The 21,259-nt window shown below is 39.7% G+C and overlaps 1 protein-coding gene across 1 annotated transcript; it reads right to left on the reverse strand.

Moving 5' to 3' along the window:
• Positions 1-3,047: 3,047 nt before the first annotated feature.
• ap2b1 (adaptor related protein complex 2 subunit beta 1) lies at positions 3,048-21,006 on the reverse strand. The gene is made up of 22 exons (XM_054625240.1): positions 20,873-21,006; positions 18,102-18,156; positions 17,876-17,981; positions 16,598-16,733; positions 16,070-16,315; positions 15,437-15,627; positions 14,933-15,154; positions 14,615-14,735; positions 14,329-14,424; positions 13,644-13,759; positions 13,248-13,413; positions 12,305-12,403; positions 11,891-12,150; positions 10,428-10,620; positions 9,514-9,555; positions 8,247-8,399; positions 7,591-7,736; positions 7,314-7,443; positions 7,036-7,120; positions 6,725-6,811; positions 5,833-5,987; positions 3,048-5,460 (listed from the first exon to the last, which is right to left on the reverse strand). Exons 2-22 carry the CDS (start codon positions 18,136-18,138, stop codon positions 5,386-5,388), a joined length of 2,862 nt encoding a protein of 953 aa, XP_054481215.1. The 5' UTR covers positions 18,139-18,156; positions 20,873-21,006; the 3' UTR covers positions 3,048-5,385.
• Positions 21,007-21,259: the final 253 nt, after the last annotated feature.

A 21,259-nucleotide genomic window follows, 5' to 3' on the forward strand; every position in this document is an offset into this window, starting at 1 on the left:
TTCAAAGAGGCGTCAATTTAACTGACATTGAAGATTACACAATATTATGCAGAGCACTGCAAAACTAAACACAAACCTCTGGTCATAACATATTGCGTTAAACCCTCTACATGTTCAATTCATATTCATATTAATAGTAAATATGCAAATTTTAAATAAAAACCCAGCTCCTTTTTTATGATTTTCTTCCAGAATTCAGCTAGTATTGTGAAATAACAGCAGTAATAAATAACACTAAAAGTGTTTAGTTGCATATGCTACTAGGAGGACCCTCTGATTGTATTTATCCAGCAAGTTGGTGATGATTCACACTGCATTACTTAAATTATATCTGCAGCTTGTAATTTTTGATTCCCTCATTCTAACACCAAGAAACAAACGAAAAACTGATAATAACGCACTTCATATTCAGCTTTTCCTTATTTCTATACCACAATGTAAACTAAGACAATCTTAAACCTTTCCAAAATGCATTAACTTGCAAGTTACCATTGTTATGCAAACCTTAAGCAAATCCAAAAAGTAGAAAATGCAACATACCTGAATTGAAGGAACCGAGACACATGAGCATTAAAATCTGGGAAATTGTTTTAGCTTTTGAAGGAGCCTCCTTCTCTGCCTTCATCTTGGGTCTCAAGCTTTGTTTTCCTCCCAGACAACCAGCATGATCTGCGTCTCTGTGCAGGACGGAGAACACAGTCATTCATTCAGGCGCTGCTGGGACTGAGTACATGTTGTTCTCAAAAGCCAATGTAGAAGCAGGACAAAAGTGCGTGTGTTTCTGGATGTCCGTTTTGTTAGCTTTATGGTTTTTTTGCAACAATAACTAATGTGTTAATAAACAGAACAAAAGTTGTAATGTTGTCAACGTCAGTGTTCATCTCCTTACTATACAAGTGTATCATTGTTGTTTAAGGGCTGAACTTGTAAATTATAATTGAGAGTGGCTCCAGAGGAGAGAGGTTGGGTTAGTAAAAAAGTGTATCCACATGAATGCACTCTGTAAATATCATGGCAATCGGCCCATTAGAATTTTTTTCCCCCTGTTTGCAAAATGACATTTTGGTTCAGGAGGAAAGGTCAGGGGCTCTCCAAAACATGTGGATCAATTGTATGGGAACCATAATTATCCATAACAATAAGAAACTGGCTGTAAGTTTTCAAGACACCACGTTCTGCTCATAACAGCTTAAGAACATACAAAGTGGCAAATTCACTCAGATAGATTCAAGAGTTGGATGTACACACTGGTTACTCTGAAGTCATCGTGTTAGAAATTTCTTCAACATCATCATGGAAAACGATTATGCAAAGCAGTCTAGCGGTTCTCCAGCCCTATGTAGAGGTTGAGGTAAAAAAAAAAGGCAAAAATTCTGCAGGCACTCGTGTTAATTATCCATAGGACTTATCAGGTGGAGAAGGCACTAATTCAGAGTTAGTACCTCAAGATATTCCTCTGATTACTGCTGTTGAGCCTCTTTTTCTCACTGTGACCTGAGTCTGTAGTGTGAGATTATAAATAAGGACATTTTCACAAAGTTAGTGACTAAAGTTCACAACAGATTTATGTTCCACCGTGTTTTTAACAGGCATATAAGTAGATTAAGGCAAGTGGCTGTTTGTCACGTGCAACTCCTTGCATTGTTGAGTCTTTGTCGAACTTTGGTTTGCCATCAGTTTCAGGTCCAATGTATTCAAAATTCCGACTCTCCTGTTTGGACAACTAGAGTTAAAACATTGCATATTGTGGATTCTTTAATGTGTCCGGACATAAACTTTAAAAAATCAGATAAAAGTGATGGAAATAAGTTTTTTCACTGGAAAGCAGGAGTGCAAGAGGTTTGCCTCAACTCATTCTCTATGACATTACCTGTCTGACCAAGGGGTTAACTGGCAGTTACCATCACCATGGCAACCTTTGATTGCTGCTAGACAGACACAGCTGATTGAGATGAGCTTATTAGTCCAGTTTGACAGACTTTACATTTTCAGACTTACTCAAATTATTTATATTGTCAGCTAGAAACTTCATTCAAACCTTACAAAGCTCCACATCTTTCAGACATTATTGATATTGTTCAACATTTAAAGCCAGCAGAGGACTGTATATTGTCAATAGCAACGATCCTTAGGTCGCTGCTTCAACTCAGTCTTTGTAGCTGTACATTTAATTGTTGCTTAGTGTTTTTCAATTCAGAATTGAAAGATTTGAAGAGACTCCTTTTCAGAGACGTGGGTTTCATTGTTTTATGATGTCAGACAGAAGAACGCTTATCCACGTTAACTTGTACATTAAGTTGCTGCAGCACAATCATTGAAAGTTGATAAAAATGTTTGTGCCAAAAACACATAATCACTCTGTTTATAAATATTATGAAAAGCTGATTCGTTAAAATGTAAACTTACAGCGTCTGTTATTGTGCCTTAAATAAAAAATAGGAAATAAGGTTTTCCCAGTTCTTTATTCATCCACCCTTTTATTGCCCCCTGATTATATTGTTCACTACAAAATATCTGTAAACATGTTGCTCCGTGCTTGTATTCTCGTGTCCCTCATAACTGCAGAACAAGGCTGGATTTACCTTTTCGAGGCCCCCTATTGACCACACTACTACCCCTGTGCATTGTGTATGCACCCTGTCACCTCTGAGGCCCCATTATGCGCACATCATTCTTTAAATGACAACTTCACTTGCCCAGAGACCCAAAAAGCAATTCAGCATTTTCAAACCGGTTCATTTCCTGGCCCTAGGGCTCTGAACGACTGTTAGCTAGTGGTCATTTCATTAAGCACAGTTTTATTTGGCAATGTGCACCATGAGAGCACAGTATAATCTAATTTAAACTATAATAATTAAGTTATTTTACTTGGCTGACCCATTATTCTTGCTTTGTAATACAGGCCCCTGGTGATGTGTGCTATTGTTGTTAAATTAAATAGCATTTTCTCCTGCCTTTCTTATCATCCACTGTAGTGTGACCCCTGTCTCTGCTTTCTTTATATACACAAATACACTCACTCACAAAGTCGACACAGTGATGCATCATGTGTTTGGCAGTTTAATGACATAAGATGTGGTACTGTGAAAATGACAAATAATTTACAAAAGGATTGCAGCAATGATGTTATGATAGCTCTTGCCATACATTCTGCATTGCTGACAAATGATTTGGATATATTTCGATTGTAGTGGGAGTGCTAGAGACAACGCTGCTTAAAAACATGAGATCCACAACAGAGACATGAAGTTGGGGGATTAGATTTTAAATGAAGCAAAGCCACAGCCTACATAAAAAAAAGCATAAAATCGAAAGTGGGCTCTCATGCAGGCACATTTAAAATGTATGTCTACATTACCATGTAGGAAAAAGAGTGTCACCAACACAAAAACGTATTTTCTGTTGAATAGATAGAGGTGAGGCTTCATTTCCTTTTTAGGGTAATACCAAAACATTTAAATTTATTAGCTACATTAACTACACCATCAATTTACTACACTGTACTAGTGCAGCTCTTGGCCTTAGAGCATATGCACCCTATGTTCTATAAGCACACACAAAGCCAACATCAGAGGGTTATACTGACACTAGGGTATTAAAACATAAGCTTGGGCATTTTGTTAGATTGGTTGGCCCGACTTGCCCCAGGTTTAGACTGGCCCGACAACAATTGCATGAAGATAACGAAAATACTGGTATCAAAAAAGAAGGTGAAAACGTTTAAAAGCACATGACAGAATTGAAAGTACTGCAACAATAAAGCCAGTTAAAAAAGGAAACACACAGAGGTAGATGCACAATAAATAGGAATGGAAATGTAGGTGCATGAAGCAGTTTACAACTATGTGGTTGCAGTAAACGGGGCTAGAACAAGAAAATGACATGTGAAATGAAGTAGCAAATATTCTTAAAACAAAGTGGCACTGGTGTGTTAACAGAATTAATAGTCGCTGTGGTTTGTGTCATTTAAACAAATGTGCAGAGTGTTATTTTCAGTGAGAAGCTTCTTGACCGTTTCAATGTGCTTTCCTCCACTTAAACAGCCTGCATACACCTCACTACAGTTTTTAATTTTTACATGACTTTATAATTGATAAAAATTGAGTTCTATTATGCGAGTACAGGTCCATTGAAGTTGCTTCACATGACATTTCTTATATATTTAGCTTTTTGCATTTGCTTTTTGAATTTAACCATTAAAACATCTAAAACAAAACGAAAAACATGGTTTAAAAAAAGTGAAATCTCCATTAGACGTTAATGTGCAGCTGAGGTGAAAGAAGTGGAGTGTAAATAAAACAGTACTTGGAAAGATGTTTGTAATAAAGACGTCTACAGGACCTGCTTCAGTGTTTTATCACTTGTGACGTAGATGCCTCCACTCCCACAGATAAAACCCCAAATGGCAGGAGACAAAAGTGTGAGTAATATAATTGGAAAATGGGAAGCAGCAATAAAATGCCTGGATTTGTTGGTTACATTTCTGGTGCTCTTACTTCTCTCTGGTCTACATTTTCTTTTTCCAACTGTTTGGAATGTCAAGTTTTTACCAATTTCTGCACAATGTTTCATACTTATGGAGGAAAAAGCGAATTTATATCAAAAACGCTGCACAAATGGGAAGTAATCACATAAAATACAAGAAGCTGGAGAACAAGAGCAGGAGTACATACGTTGCCCAATCTGATTTACATATAATATTTGTCAATTAAGCATGTCTCTAGAAGTTATTGAAAGCTATGACCTCCAGGAGGCAAACCTGCTGAAGGACAGACGTTAGCAGCTTCTGACAATCACATTGTTGGTTTCTACCATAGAATGTATATAGGAAGGTTTTCACTCGTCACAAACATGAATGGCAATAGGAACAAAGCAACACTGGTATTATTCTTTAGGTGCAACTGAAGCAAAGTCAATATAAAAAAATAAAGCAAATCCGAAAGGAATGTGGGCCACAAAATGTTAAAAAATACAATGGCTTTATGGAAACTGGGGGGATTATTTTTGTTTTCACTCATGACAGTTTCACCATCAGTCACATTTTAACAACATTAAGACACTAAGTTAAGGATGGAATGGTTGACATGTTTTCTCTGGGAGTTAAAAATAGAAATGGGGAATGAATAAGAGGATTCAATAATGCTTTCAACTGCCAAAATAAAGGAAACATCAACAGTGTTTGTCCTGTTCAATTTCAGTACAATAACCACCCACTATAATCTTGATTGATGTTTGCCTTGTTTATCACTTCAGAAGAAAACCCAGATTATTTAGTCTCCATCATTTACTGTTTGGATTCCCTTGTTTTGGCAGTTAGCTGAAAATGGCAGAAAATGATAAAACACTGCAGTTTGTCATCAGAGCTGCTGTAAGTGTTGAAGCAGTTCAGGTCTTCAGCACAGAGTCATAAGTCTGGTAGACGTACTGAGAAACCTCCGGGGCCCGACACTTAAGAGACAGCTGTGGAAACAGAGAGAGAGCACAGAGTATTAATTACTCCAAAATAGGATCAAGATGCTGCTTTAAGAGCCTCATTAAATCTATCTTGAAATATCTTACTGTACTTTTGAGGTATGCAGGATTACACAAGGGGTAAACGGTTATGATGGACTGTTGGAATCACATTTGACTCATGATTAAATCATAACATTTCTTAAGATAACCCAGGGGTCATTAGAGACATCACACAATTGGAAATTAATTAAATTAGCAAACTGACGTGCTGAACCAATAATCACAAGAACAAATCGTCATAAGAAGTTATGAAGGACCCCTGACTCAATAGTCGGGGGCTTTTAATGACAGCTGATTGCTAATAGTTGAATACTCTACCGTGTAGTTGGGGTTGCCGGGCTGAATGCGGAGCTCAGCCAGGATCCAGATGCCGTTGGTGAGCTTGAGGGACTGGTAGAGCATGTCCTGGCCTTCTACGTTCCTCTTTGCAATGGTGTAGATGTTGTTATTCTGCAGCTTCCCTGATACTGTGTCTGCAAGACCAGAACCAACGACAAGTTATCAACTCACCTGAACAAAGTAAAAGCACTTGAAACAAACACACAGAGGATGTTATCACTACTGGAGCTATAATCACTATATGAACTAACACTAATGGTCACACGAGCTAACTGGCTAAGGGGTTATGAGGAGACTGTTGGTAAGGGTTTCAATGAACTATGACTGGCAACCTTTGGATTTCAGTAAACCTGACTCGACCGTGCTAAGAACAACAACCATCCTGCTGCCAGGATAATGGTGGCACAATTATGAGAGAGTTGGAAGAGTCCTTGAGGTACAGAGGAAGAGGAAAATGTCCAAAGATAGGCATGTGGGCGGAGAGAGAAAACAGAGAGATAAGAGTGAGGCCTTTGTATGAGTTATAGGTGGCAAATGAGATGGTAGGTTATCAGTCCATCAGACATGACTTCTGAGGACAGTTTAAGCCTTAAAGTGACTCGGGGGCCAGTCCTGTGATGAGTGCACAAAGGTTTTCAATGTTGGGCCTTGGGACCGCTGAGAGAACAAGAGTTGTGGCAGGGTATGATGAAAACTTTTTGTTTTCACTATTTCACAAAACTATAAGTACATGTTTGCATATGCTGATTAAACAGCATGGTTGTTACACAGGTGTTGACAATTGCAATTGCTGCATCTAAACAAGACATTAGAAACATTGTTATGCAACTGAGGGCAACTTACGGCAACTTTATTCATAAACTTAGCCTACCTGCGTTGAGGTGGCACTCCTTTATCTGGTACTGTAGCTCATTCTCATTGGGGATGTCTTTCCAGGTGGCCAGGAACACCTGTCGCTCTGAAAAAGGAAAATAACAAAACAAACATATATGTAAATTAATTATCAATAAAGCTGAGAGTTGATTTCCACAAGTAGAAACACAAGATATTATTAAATGGTTGTTACATACAGAAGTAAATAATGGCAAGTCATGTAGCATATCATGTATGTATATATTGTATCCATGGTTCAAAGGTTGTGGATGATGGTGATGATGCTTTATATAGTTATGACAATCATACCCATTTTTCCATCCTCAACAAAGAATATGTTGAGAGGGATGAGAACGCTGAAGTAGAAGACGTCGATGTTGTTCTTCACAGCCACCTTTGCACAAATAAACAAAAGAGGTTTGATGTTAGATATTTTGGGTATAACAAGACATTTACTGTCAATTCACTGATAAAGAAAACACTCATTGTACTCATCATGCTTGTTGTGTACAGCTGAAATGTGCCGTACAGAACACCTTTTAAATATGTTGCACTGCTGTTTAAATGGTGAGTGAGAGTTTTTGTACCTGCAGATTATTGAGTGGGTCCATCTTCATGACAGGCCCGATGGTGTTGATAGGCAAAGAGACCTCAATAGTCTGGCTGGGCATCAGTGGAGTGTGAACGGGCAGAGGACTGGTAGGGATCATCCCAAAACTACATGAAGGACATTAACAAAACATCAATCATTGGTAGCTTTCAGTACCTGTACTCCGTTATAATACACTGTTTCAGAGAGATGTGATTTGATTGAAGTAAAATTGTAGTTCAACACCACTTTTGTCTGTGCATCATGTCACCGACCTGTTCTTGTTGAACTGGACAGCGAAGTCGGTCATGTGTTGCAGGGCCTTGTTGGTGAAGGTCATGTCCATGTACATGTGGCCCTGACGACGAGAGAAGGTTCCAGAGATCTCCAGTCCCTTGGCCTTCACAGCAGGCAGCCAGATCTGGTAAAAAAAAAGGTATTAAATTCTTCAGATGGTATATACACTGGTGTTTAAAAGTTACTAATCTGCTGTTACAAAAGCTTGATCGGGTCCAGTCAGATGGGTGAGATGACTACTCTGTATTTTTGATGGTCTTTAATGCTTTAAGGTTGTACAGAGTCCTCTTGAAAAATAGATGCAATTTTAGTATCAACGGTTTGTTTTGTAAATGAAAAAACAAAATGCTGTACAATGGTTCAAACAGACTGAAGAACTAAAATGGCAGAAAGACAAAGATCCTCCTGAGCAACTGTTTAATAAAACAAGAGAAATCACCAGTCATTGATAAAAGTAACTTGAACCTTAGCATCAAAATATGTGCAGATTTTATTACAGTAACATTACAATTCCCCACCAAGAAGTGTCTCACATTGTTTTGTTGGCTTTGTGTTTTATTGACAGCAATGAACATGTAATTGACTGAATGTGTGTTTTCCATCACAAGTTAATGCTGAAGTTGAGTGAACTCACTGCTTTTGCGGCTATATGGCCTCCAGTGGTGATGGCCATGCCTGTGGAGAGCTCGAACAAGTCGTTAAGGCCACTGCTGACCGCTTGAGGAGCAGGTGTAGGTGACGGAGCAAAAGTACTGGGGACAGATGAGGGGATGAAATTCTGTCCAACCTAAAATTGCAAAAACACACACACAATGCACAATCTCCGTAACCATACTTTTGGAAAGCAATACGGGCTACTTTACAATGTGCAATAAACTTAAAAAGAAAAGCACAAAGACAATCTTAAGTCATGCCAAAGAAAGAAACAATAATAAAGAACAACATTTCAACTAAAGCAAGCGATTAGCCTAAGACCATTTGACAGAGAGAGTGTGAATTTAAAGAAGCATATTTGTGAATTTGGGTGTTTTAGCACATTAATTACAAAGCTAAGTTACAGTTGAGTTATGAAGAGTCCTGTCAATCATCTATCCTATGGCCTGCTTGAAAATACTTATGTCCAAAGTAAGTATGACCTAACCAGTAGAGTTGGGTCAATTTCAGGTTTTGCCAGTCTGGTCCGGTATACTAGCTTAAATCTGTTTGATTTTATGCAAACCGGCTTAACCTGTATTTGCAATGACACATTCTGGCAAATTTAAAAGTGGCCAACATCAACAACTCATGCCGACTACTTTACAGAGCTCAATCCAACTTGTATTGCATTGAAATACGCAATATGACAACATTTTTTAAAATATTTTTCTTTATACACTATCATTCATGAGCTCTCTTAGATTCAATATGTTTCACTTGGGAGCAGCTGCTGAGTCAAGTTTGACACCTAGTGGTACAATTCGGAACACGGATCTGAGCGCATAGAAAAAATTTGGGATGATTTTGCCAGGACAGAAAATTGTGGTGTGTGGTATTCTAACTCAGTGGTTATCAACCTAGGGGTCAGCAGATAGTTATGGAGAAAAAAAATAAAAGAACACATTAGAGATTCGAATAGCATTGCCAATCATGTAATCAGAATAGATTTTATTGAATCAGGACGTGGTTCAGGTGATCATGGAATGAATCAAAAACCCATTGCTAGCTGTTCAAACTAAACAATCTGAATATTCTGGAGGGTCTTGACTTGAAAAGGTTGAGAACCACTGTTCCAACTGAAAATATATGATGTGAGACAAAGAAGTCAATTTTAAAAGAAGTTGGTTTGAGAGTGTGGTGGGTTAGATTGAGCGAGCATGCAGCAAGCAGACAGGCAGACTGCCAAACAGAAGGGCTTGACTTACTGCTGGACTTCCCCCAACACCTCCGCCCAGGTCTCCCCCCAGCTGCAGGAGAGAAGAGAGGCCCCCAAAGACAGCATCCAAACATCAGACCAACCAAACACACACACAAAAAAAAAAAAAAAAAAAAAGACAGAGACAGAGACTTTCTTAGCAACCGCAACCCATCAAGAGGAGCCCTCAGTTTCTGGATAAATAGCAACCCTGCATGGTGTGTTAGACATTAAAATAAGACTTCAAAATCTGCAAGAAGATTAACAACAAGGCCAGTTAGACCAGCGGCTTGAAGAAGATGAAAAGTGACCATTAACAGAGGAAAATACACCAAGGCTTAATGAAGCTCCATGTTGGAAAAACAATCATGTTTAGGACTTGTTAATGCACAAAATGTATTCAAGATTTTAAAACATTTAAAAAACATTTTATGAAAATATTTTAAGTTTTGCAAAGCAAAAATCATAACTAACATGAACATTATAATGAATTTAAAAAATCAAATTGAAAATAATAACAATATCACTCTTATAAACATAAAAGGTTTGAGCAATGAGCACACACAAGCCAGTATTTTGGAATATACCCTTTGAGGGGATAAAAAGATGAGTTTAATTGTAGCTTTAGAGATTCTGTGTGGTGAGAAAATACTGGATCAATCAGTTGATCGGATATCATGTTATCATATAATTTATCAGTTGTGTCACTGTCTGTCACTAGATACCCAGTCGGTACTGCAAATGTGCCACTCCCAACAGAGATGAGAAAGAAGCGAGCGATTTTTTTCTCATCTCTGTTGAGAATTGTACATGAGCAGTACCGATCAGGCAGGAGCTACTAGAGAGTGTAAGATCTTTGATTTTTATTTATTTATTTCCAACGCACTTGAATGTGTGTGTTTGGGTGTGGGTGTTCAAGCTCACCAAACTGTCCAGGCCTCCTCCCAGGAGGTCCACCGCCCCCATCTGCATGGAGGAGACCTGGGGCACATTGACTGGAGGGCCCAGGTCCAGGTTCAGCAGGTCACCCAGCAGGTCACCCTGGCTGGGGATCACATGTGTCTGGTCCATGGCAGGTGCTGGCCCGCTGCTCACTGGGCTCTCACCAGTATCAATGCTGTCATAGAAGAAAACAGTAGTACTGGTAAAGGGACAGGAAGTCAAAGGTTTGACATGAATTGGTAATGAGTTTGATGTTATTAAGATTTTTAGGGATACAACTTTAAAGTGTCTAAAGTGACAAAACTGACAAAGTGGAACCTTCTGTCCACAATTGCCTGTCTACAAGCAGCACTAGATCTTCTTTTGACAAAATATCTATTATTATCATATTTATTATTTATTTAAAATATACTTCATAAAAATAAAAACATAACACTTTTGTTTTTGCAACCATTATTCATGACTTTAAATAAAACATTGAAGACTTTTTCTTTACACAAAAAATACTTATTTCTCATAGATGTGTTTAAATCTGTGTTTGTGAGCACTTCTCTTTTGCCAAGATAATCTATCCACCTGACAGGTGTAGCATATCAAGATGCTGATCAAACAGCATGATTGTTACACAGCTGTGCCTTGGGCTGGTCACAATAAAATGACACTGTTAAACGTACAGTTTTAGCTTGACATTCATTCGACACTCGAAACTATGGGTTTCACATGACTATGGCTACAGATGTGCATGTTTTGGTCACAAGAAATAAATCAGTGTAGAGAACACTTCTCCAAATGGTGGACATTCCTGCAGTCAGCATGCCAATGGGATGCTCCCTCATAACTTGCAACATCTGTGGCATTGCGTTGTTTGATAATTGTACATTTTAAAAGTGGCATTTCATTATGACCAGCTCAAGGCACAGCTGTGTAATAATCATGCTGTTTAATCAGCATCTTCATATGCCACACCTGTCAGGTGGATCGATTATCTTGGCAAAGGAAAAGTGTTCACTAACACAGATTTAACTTATTTGTGAACAAAATTTAAAAAGGTATGTCGTTTGTGTTAAAATATCTTTTTAAATTTATACAATTCTTGCCTACTGAATATCAAGGGATATGGAGCAATATCGTCAAGGTGTTAGTAAATGTGTTGTTATCCAAAACAGTTTGTGGAGCATAAAATGCACTTTAAAAATATGGAACTGTGTGTGTTCTGTGAAATCCATTCCCAACTTGATGCCATATTTTATGCCACAGCTAATGATTTCAGGCCATACAATGTTGCTCAAGAGCTTAAAAATGAGACAGAGATCCAAACTGGTGGTTAATTCAGGGACTTCTGTGTCAAGTGCATTACATTAACTACTTTTGTAATAGACCTAGATGACAGTGTCCATTAATAATGAGAAAGCTGATGACATAGCAGGAATGACTTTTCCACTGACCTGCTGTGCTGCACAGGAAGGTGTTTCCGGTGCACTCCGTGGCTGCCCTCGACGAAGGCGCTGGGCGGTTTGTGGTAGACGGAGGCCAGGGAGCCAATGTGGCAGATGAGCTCATCCAGCAGGGTGGGCTCGATCAGGTCCGTCTCCTCTGAGATCAGGGGCTTTTCCGACAACACCACCTCCTTGGCAGTCACAGGGTCGGTGGACAACAGGCGCCAATAAATGTAGCCTCTGTCACGCAGGTCAGGGTTGTCAGAGTCCTGCAGAGGAGCAGCAGAGAGTTCAACATGTGTGCTGTTAAATATATATTTTTGGGTTTCCCCAAAGAAATTGGTGTAGGAATTACAGCAACAGTTGGACCAGCTGTTACTATGGTAGTAGCTAAGAGGGAACGAACTTAAAGACGACACTCACCTGAGTGGCCAGGCTGAGGACCTGCTGCACCAACTCCTGAGTCTCCGACGGCTTCTTAAGGAACAGCTTAACAATGGCAGTCAGCAAAGTGAGCTGGACCTGTAAATCAAAGCACACACTGTTATGGAACTATTATTATTTTTTAGGGTACAAAGTCATTTTCTCTTTCTCACAGTGGGAGGTGGAAACAAGCAAAGTATGGAAACAGCCAAACAGGGAGATGTGTGGGGGATGTCCACGATGTTACGGTTGCCATTAAGGCGTTTCCCCGTGGAAGTGTGTTGACAAGCGGCTGATAACTGTTAACATTAACAAGGCATTCAGGAAACCTAAATGCTCCACAGTGTCCTCCACAAAGTGAGAACTGGGCTGAGTCAATTGTACTGGTAGTTTAGTTACCAGCTGTGTTTTTTGTTTTTTTAAGAATTTAAAAAAAGACTTGATAGACCAACACCCTTGTTCACCCTTGATCTCCCATACCTTCTATACTTTAATGCACAGTTTTCCTGTATAATGAGGGATTTTTACTAATTAGTATATTATGATTATTATGCTTTGATTAAACGCCATCAATTGTCATTACGATAATCATTATTTTCCTTTGGAATGCTTGCTTTCACCCCCAATACAATGGTTTAGTTAATCATGCTAAACCGCTGGCTTGTTAATGATAACAATAATAATAAGTGATAGAAATTATGTCCAAATCTTAAATAACACAAAAAGCTATTATATTGGATAAACTGTCCACAATCAAAAGGGCTGAATCATTCTCAAATATTTTTTCATCATCTGTGTAAAACATACATCTTTACAAAAAAAAATATAGAATGTGACACAATCTCACAATCTGTGTTTGTTGATGTCAGTAACTGTTCAAGATTCAGTACGTAAATGATTCAAGTGCCCTTCAGTTAATTGCTCGTCAAACGAATGGACCCACCTGGGTGCTCTCATCATGGAAGCCCTCCAGGAAGCTCTCCAGCAGCTCGTCAGCGTTATCGATCCTCTCGGCATACTCGCCAACAATCCAGATCATGGCAGCACGAGCATCAGGCTCATCCAGAGAGTCCAGATTCTCACACAGCGTAGCAATGATGCTTTCATACCTGAAGAACACCAGCATCTCAAAGGTCAGAATGAAACTTTACAGCAGGGATATATAGGTCATCATTTTTGGTAAAGGGCTGGTCTAAACTGGAATTATACCTAACATAAAGAAACATGTTAATCAGACTGCATTGCATGATTGACTTGTCCAGTTCCAGTTTAAATAAAGGAATTTAGTGGTTCATAGTTAATTGTGGAGTAGTTCTCAGGGGTTCAGTGGGAAACATACTTGTTTGGGTACTTGCGGAAGATATCCCTGATGACCACAATAGCCTCCTGAACCACGTAGTTGACCTTGGTCTGGATCAGGTCCAGCAGGGTGCTGACACAGCGCTCAGCTGATTGCTGGAGGGGAACGGGACAGAGACACCATGTTATCATTACTGAGGTGGAAAAGGTCAACTCATAACATGACTTATCATTGAATTTGTTTGCAGTGGCCAGAACTGCAATGTTTCATGCAAATTAGAAGAGGCGGGAGAATGAATATCATTTAACCAAAGTGGATTATGAAAGTTGAAGCTACTCTCCATAATAACAAATTACAGCTTTAATGATTATGACTATACTAGATGCTTTAATTGGTGCTGGTCAATATTACATCACGGCAAACCCTTTGACATTTCATAGTAGGAGGAAAAAAAACACAGGTGTATTCAATAACATTAACAATAGCTGCATTTCACTTAGAGACGGCCCTGGTATTGTGCATGCTGGCTCACTTCAACAGCTCACTGGGCCATTTGAGACATGGTCAATGTTATCAATTTCACCTTTGCTTTTCCTTTGTATTAAGATATTACTACTGTCACAAAGCCCTGGTGACATTTCTTAGGTAAATTAATACTGTTGTGCTGCGATGCACACGAGAAGACTTCGGCGTAGACGTCAGCATCAATGATAGCGTTTCTTACCTCCACTTTGATGGCACAGCGTCCAATGGCTCGTACAGCCTTACGCACAAAGTCAACGTCCACCTCAGTGGCGTATTCCTTCAGTTCAGCCAGCACCTGAAAGTGTCAGAGAGCAAAAGTGTCATATACTGTTTATGTACTAAAACACATATCTAAAAGCCTTCTTTTTGTTCTGATAAACTTTTAGTAGTATTGTTCCAATTTGATGTCTTTATCAAAAAGCAAAACCCTATGTAGCAAGATTATCCCTCTCACAAAGCGTCCATGTAGTTTCATTAAAAGGTACCTGAGCAATGTTTGCCTGAGAGGCCAAGCGGATCATGATGTCCAATTTCTCCAGTTTCACATAGATGGGGTCGTTGTACTTGACAAAGAACACCTTGATCTCCTGCTTCAGGATCTCAGGCCTGCACACAAAGCAACATATTACACATTAGACTGTGGAAAGACAACCTGATTCAAAAGAAACGAGAAATATGAAGGCCTTTACACACCGGGAGCGTGACAAATAAACAACACGGTAATGAAAAATACTTGCTACACATAATATTATGTGTAGTGCTGAAAACCCCACCCTCCGTGCCTGCCGTTTGTGATCACACACCTTTTCTGAACAATGAGGTTGATGTTCCTCAGAGCCACGTACTGGACCTCGGGCTCTCCAGAGAGCAAGGTGACCAGCGGTGGGGATAACTTCTTCAGCAAGGTGTTGTAGTAGTCGGAGTCCTTGGGCAGCAGCTCCAGGAACTTCATCAGCACCTTGACAGCTGACAGCACCACTGCTGAGTTGGCGTGAGACAGCCGGGGAGTGACGCGCTCACAGATGCTTTGAAAGTGAAGGAGGGAGGGAAGGGTGAGGGTCAAATGGAGGGTAACAGTTTGTTGTCTGTTTTTATATTACAATATAATTCTAAATGAAAGACATATTTAGGAAGTTACTGAAACATAAACACATCAGGCTGCTCAGGATGTTTATACTGTATTCATTAATACATTTTACCCCACTACCCAAAAGGGTACAATTACACTTTTCTTAAATCAATAGCCTCTATAAGATGGCCATTCAGCAGAAGCCTACGTTCCATACTTTAGCCTGAGTGAATGCTACCTTTGGGCCTCGCGCTCATCCTTAGGGTTGTAGTTGGACAAGCAGTCCAGGATGAAGATCTGTCCCCACTCTGTGCACTCGTTGAGGGCCGTCAGCAGCTTGTTGATGTTCTGAGGGTTGAGGTCCAGCAGGTTGCTGTTGGGGTGAGACTCGCTGATCTCAGACAGGGCAGCAACTGCGTTGGCCACGACCTAAAGGACGAAGGTGTTTTGAGATAATAGCTATGTAGTTATTTTGCAATTTAAATTTCATCAATAACTTCACTCTAAACCAACACGTCTCTAAGGGTTGCGAGGAGCCATTGAAACTCAAACATTAGTCAAAACATTTCATCAAACACAATTAATGCAGCTTTAGAGTAACAGTGGGTAAATTTGCTATTATTTTTTTCCTTGTAAACTAACATCCCACTTTTAAAATTTTGCAATTCCTTTTTGCTTCAATATAACTTCAGCTCAGGGCAGACCATATTGAGTAAAACATGCTTGTGATATATAAATATACTGTAGTGCACTGAATGCGTAGATTTGACCATCTCTGCAAACCAATTTCCTGGGCAAGGCCTCTGTTGCATGCACATTTTTTATTGAAAGGAACAGACGATAGTGGCAAACAACTGACTCTAAAACCTACCATGGGATTTGAGTCGGCAATGAGGTCTCTCAGGGAGTCCAGGAAGCCCTGGTCCTCCACCATCTGGGCATTGATGTCATGAAGTTTAGCCACACAAACAGCCGCCGTCTTCCTCACGTATGGGTCCTCGTCCTTCAGGCATTTCCTCAGCGGCTCACACAGATACTCTGTGATCTTGTCCACCCGGATGCAGCCCATGGTGCGAACAGCCAGGGCCCGGATCAGAGGGTTGGGATCCTCACAGTCCTGGAGGACGAGACAAGAGATGAATACATGAACTAATTATCAATTTTCTGCCAATCGACCAATTTATGAATTGATTTCTTTTTGCTCTGGGTTGTGGAAACTCTGTGTAGGGAAACTGAAGGAGTCACAGTCATGCCTATACGCAGCAGCTACATTTAAAATGTATTTAGGTTACCCAAAAGCTGAGCTTTTCTAAAACACTGTCTAGAATGGATAATGATGAAAAGGCTGCTTTCTCTTGCAGTATTACATGCAGTTGAAGAAATGACTTAATTTAGGGACCTTGACAAAGCTGTTGACAGCCATGATGGCCATGTCAGGCTGGCTCTTGGCGTAGTTCATTAAGTAGAGGTAGACCAACTTCTTCAGCTCCAGGTTGTCGGTCTGCATGCAGTTCACCACATCTGGAAACAAAGAGCTGACAGCAAAGCGAGAGGACTCAGTCAGACATGACATTATAAGTATTTCAGGCCTGTTTCTTTGATCATATGTTTACATCATGAGCTATGTGATAAAGAAGTCACTATAAAGGCCAATGTATACTTTCTCAGAAGTGATGGACAATCTGAAAGCTCAACCTTCCTCATTTCTGTAATTTTACTAAAACAGATTACAGATTTACTGCCGACTGGCCAGATGTGCAAAGGTGTGAATGGGCAGAGCTCCAAGTCTTACACTCCTCGGTCCTCCACTGTCTGTGTTCACCTCACTTTTCGCTTTTATTAACATTTTGCATAAGGTTCTTACTTGTGTTTCAACTGTACTGACTACTTTTTTTGAACAAATACAATTGAAAGCAGTGCCGATATATAATTCCAAGATCTCGTCTTCATAGCAGGCAGTTACCTCCAATGGCTTTCCACCTGGCTGCAGCCTGCTGACCATTAATGCTAATTGTTCATGCTTATCGGTTGCATGCAGATTATTTTTATGATTATGTTAAAGTAAGAGTGCTGTCAAGGGACTGTTATGGTACGCTAGTAACAATAGCAATTAGTGTTAGCGATTAGCATAAGAGATTCCGGGCAAATTAAAAGGGTAACAGCTATCATTAACAGTAATTTAAAATCAGTAAAGTCCAGGTACATTTTTAAAGGAACGTAATCCAGCCCAGGAATTCATGTGGTGTAATTTAATAATGTTAATGAGACCTATTAAAAGTGTTTTGTGTATTTGAAACTGCTCAAACGTTAAGAATACTCCAACCCCACCCCGTTCTGCAGGATGCAGCCAGCTACACTTGGATGGAAGAGAGCTCTCTCTCTCTCTCTCTCTCTCACTATGTGTTTCAAGTCTATCACGCCCCTCTCTGAGTGTCTGATCACCCACATCTGGACATGATTTGATCATCAGTGGAGCTGTATATCAACCCCCAGAAACAGTGTTCCTTCCCCTCTTGGCCATTGAGCTGTTTGTTGGGCTGGTTCTCCTTGCCTCATTCTAGAAGTATGTGCTTAACACACTTGAGCAACTGTAGTCTGGACTTGTTTTGATTTGCTTGATATACAACAGTGGGTTGATAATTGACATAAACCAGACAGTTTGAATTTAAATAAATACCTGACATCCTTGCCAACAGTCATGGCAGCAATGACCTTCTTTACTGCCTCTTTTCTCTTCTCCTTCTTCTCATTGTTCAGCTCCGCCTTCAGTTCAAAGATCTCCCCTGTAGGATAAATCACACCGAGTGTTGGCAGCAGCACAGTTTGAAAATGATGTCAGACGCTGTGAAATAAGATGATTTCTGACTGATGACCAGTTCAGCACCACTTCCTTCCTTACTCACCCTTTTTGTTCGTCGTGAAATATTTGGAGTCCGTCATGATTGTGGTCCTTTAAGTCTGTACAGAAGAAATACACTGCATTATGCCAACAGCAAAACCTGCATCAGCGATTCTCTATAACCATCCCCAGTTTACCTTTTCACATATGAGTTAATTTAATTATTCAATGTCTATTTGTTTTTGATGTCTCTCTTTCTCTCTGATATGGTGTGTGATTACATGGTGTAGTGATGAACAACACTAGGTCCACATCATTTAGTTTATGTACTGCTACAACATTATCTGATTTGGAATGACAAGTATTGTGATAACATATATTGTGATATTTTGCAATTCATTACATTTTTTTAAACTGCAAATTATGCAGTTTGTCCACATCTGTTTAGATGTTAAGACATTTTTTACTCTTACTTCAATCATTTTTATTGCAGCAAAATGGGTTTGTCAGTCAAGTAGACAGATTGACCAACACTGTAATAAAACATAATGGTAGCATTAAAATAATTTGGACACAATGAGTAAGTGCTGATGCCTCAGGTGCATAACATAAAAAATAGAGACACTTAATCTCCAGTGACAAAGGTAGAATGGGAGGTAATGCATTGCTTAGTGAATTACAACCTGGCACTGTCACAGGAGACCATCTTTCCCACAAGTCAAATTTCTGCCCTGCTAGGTTTGCCCCAGTCAGCTGTGAGTGCTGTTAATGTTAAGTGAAAATGTCTGGGAGCAACTACAGTTCTTCCCATGAGTGTAACTGGCCACACAGGCTTGCAGAACACAGCCGCCAAGTGCATTGCGAATCATTTCAAATTCTGTGTTGCAACAGTCAGTTTCCAACAAACTCAGGAAGCAATGTCAGCATTTAGTTTTTTGGCAGCTTCATGACATGGAGGTGGAGCAGAGACACACTAGCCTACAATCCCAATGCGCAGTGCAAAGGGTTCATTGGATTGGTGTTAAGCACAGAACCATGTGACAGTGGAGCTGTGGAAACAACATATATGCACAGATGAATCGGGCTTCACTATGTGGCAGTCTGACAGGAGTTCCCTTCCTGCTTGGATGCAGTGTCAACGATTAAGATTGGTGGACAGGGAACCATGATATTGGGCTGTATTTTTTAGTGTGGGCTGAGTTTGAAAGAAGGGAAACTTTAATGCTATAGCAGCACACAATGATATTTTAGAGTGCGTTTCCAACTTTGTGGCAGCACCATTTCCTGTTTTTATATGACAATGCCCTGTTCAGAGACCAACATACATAAAGAAACTGTTTTACCATTTTGGTGTGGAAGAATCTGACTGGCCTGCATATAGCCCGGGCCTAAACCCCATCCAAGGCCTCATCAACCGATAGCAGTTCCCAACCTCACTAACGCTGTTATAGCTACGGGGGAAATGATCGTGGTTTTGGAATGAGATAATCAACAATCACGTATAGGTAAAGTGTTCTGGTGTCGTCCGTTAGTGGAATGTAATCAAGTACTTTTATTCAAGCTTACTTGTACTCAAGCACATGTACTTGTACTTTGCTTAAATATATTTCCATGTCATGCTACTTTATACAGTACCAGTCAAAAGTTTGGACACACCTTCTCATTCAACTACTTTGAAGAATCTAAAATATAAAACATATTCTGGTTTGTTGAGCATTTCTTTGTTTACCACATAATTCCATATGTGTTCCTTCATAGTTTGGATGTCTTCAATATTAATCTACAATGTATAAAAAAATAAAAATAAAGAAAAAACATTGAATGAGAAGGTGTGTCCAAACTTTTGACTGTTACTGTACTTCTATTCTACTTAAATGTGAAGGAAAATATTGTACTTTTTACTCCGACACATGTATTTGAACACATTAGTTACTGACATAACAAAATACAAATCAACTACTAGATAAGATACCACTTACAAGATTAGTGATGCTTACTCATAATACTAAGTCATTATAATCCAGTGGTTAAAAACACATTGTGAAATGGTCCATTTTATTTTTGTTACTATTGATGCCATAGCATTGCAGGACTTTCACTTATAATATAGTAGTTTTATAGTGTGTTATTCTTACTTTTACTATAAAAATAACACACTGGTGTCCACACACTTTTGGCCACATAGTTTGTTTTGTATTTGCACATCCCTTCTGCTAAATGGACAAGAAGCAGCGTGCAACACACACACACACACACACACACACACACACACACACACATACACACACACACACATACATACATACACATACATACATACACACACACACACACACATACACATACACACACACACACACACACACATACACACACACACACACACACACACACACACATACATACATACATACATACATACATACACACATACACACACACACACACACACACACACACACACACACACACAAAAGCTTTAGCGTTGACCTGTGACGTGACCCGCTATGATGACGTCACTGTCACCCATTCCTCCTCGTTAATCTCACGCTTATGTGTCGTTTACATTTCCTTTAAAATAAATAAAAATGCACTGGGGCGTGACATTGATTTGAGTACGCTTTTTTGACCTCTGTTCAATCACATGACAGCTCACCTTTACGGTGCAGCTGGGTGTCCCTGTTTGCTAACGTTAGCATCTAATGCTAGCGGCCCAGTTTCCCCCATTGGGGAGCTATGTTAACGCTACCGTATGTGCTGCTCGCCCCGGAAACCACACAAATAAAACAGCAATACCGTTGTGGAAGTGTTGAAACTGTGAAATGAGTCAGGTACCTGGTTGGTCTTGTATCAGCTGAGGGGGGAAAAAGTGGGCGCAAGACGCAGGTTGGTCCCTTCCTTTGCCAGGTTGAGGAAGATGGAGAATCGGGACTGTGGTGGTACTTTCACCGTCGTCGGAAATTGGAAAACTTCCCTCTGTAAATTGACCGATCCTATGCTTTATGGAAGACTAGTTCAAGTGTATATGGTTTGCGCTTGAGAATAGCAAAGAAGGAATTGTGTATATATATGAAAGCTTACTTAATGGACCGGTCATTCAACAAGAAGCAAGGACACAAAGGATATTTTTGTCATGACCAATAAGACGTGACTGGTTACAGTGAACTAGAATAATGTGTATAGCCACAGTGAACTAGATTAATGTTTCTAGCCAGCACAGAA

This window comes from Anoplopoma fimbria, chromosome 24 (assembly GCF_027596085.1).
Source record: "Anoplopoma fimbria isolate UVic2021 breed Golden Eagle Sablefish chromosome 24, Afim_UVic_2022, whole genome shotgun sequence".
NCBI classification, from domain to species: Eukaryota; Metazoa; Chordata; class Actinopteri; order Perciformes; family Anoplopomatidae; genus Anoplopoma; species Anoplopoma fimbria.

Coding starts and splice junctions, on each gene's coding strand:
- ap2b1 (XM_054625240.1), bottom strand. CDS start 18,138: ATGACGGACTCCAAATATTTCACGACGAACAAAAAGG. Junction 16,316..16,597: donor CTGTCAACAGCTTTGTCAAG/GTCCCTAAATTA, acceptor CTCGTCCTCCAG/GACTGTGAGGATCCCAACCC. Junction 5,461..5,832: donor CCGGCAACCCCAACTACACG/GTAGAGTATTCA, acceptor CTGTTTCCACAG/CTGTCTCTTAAGTGTCGGGC.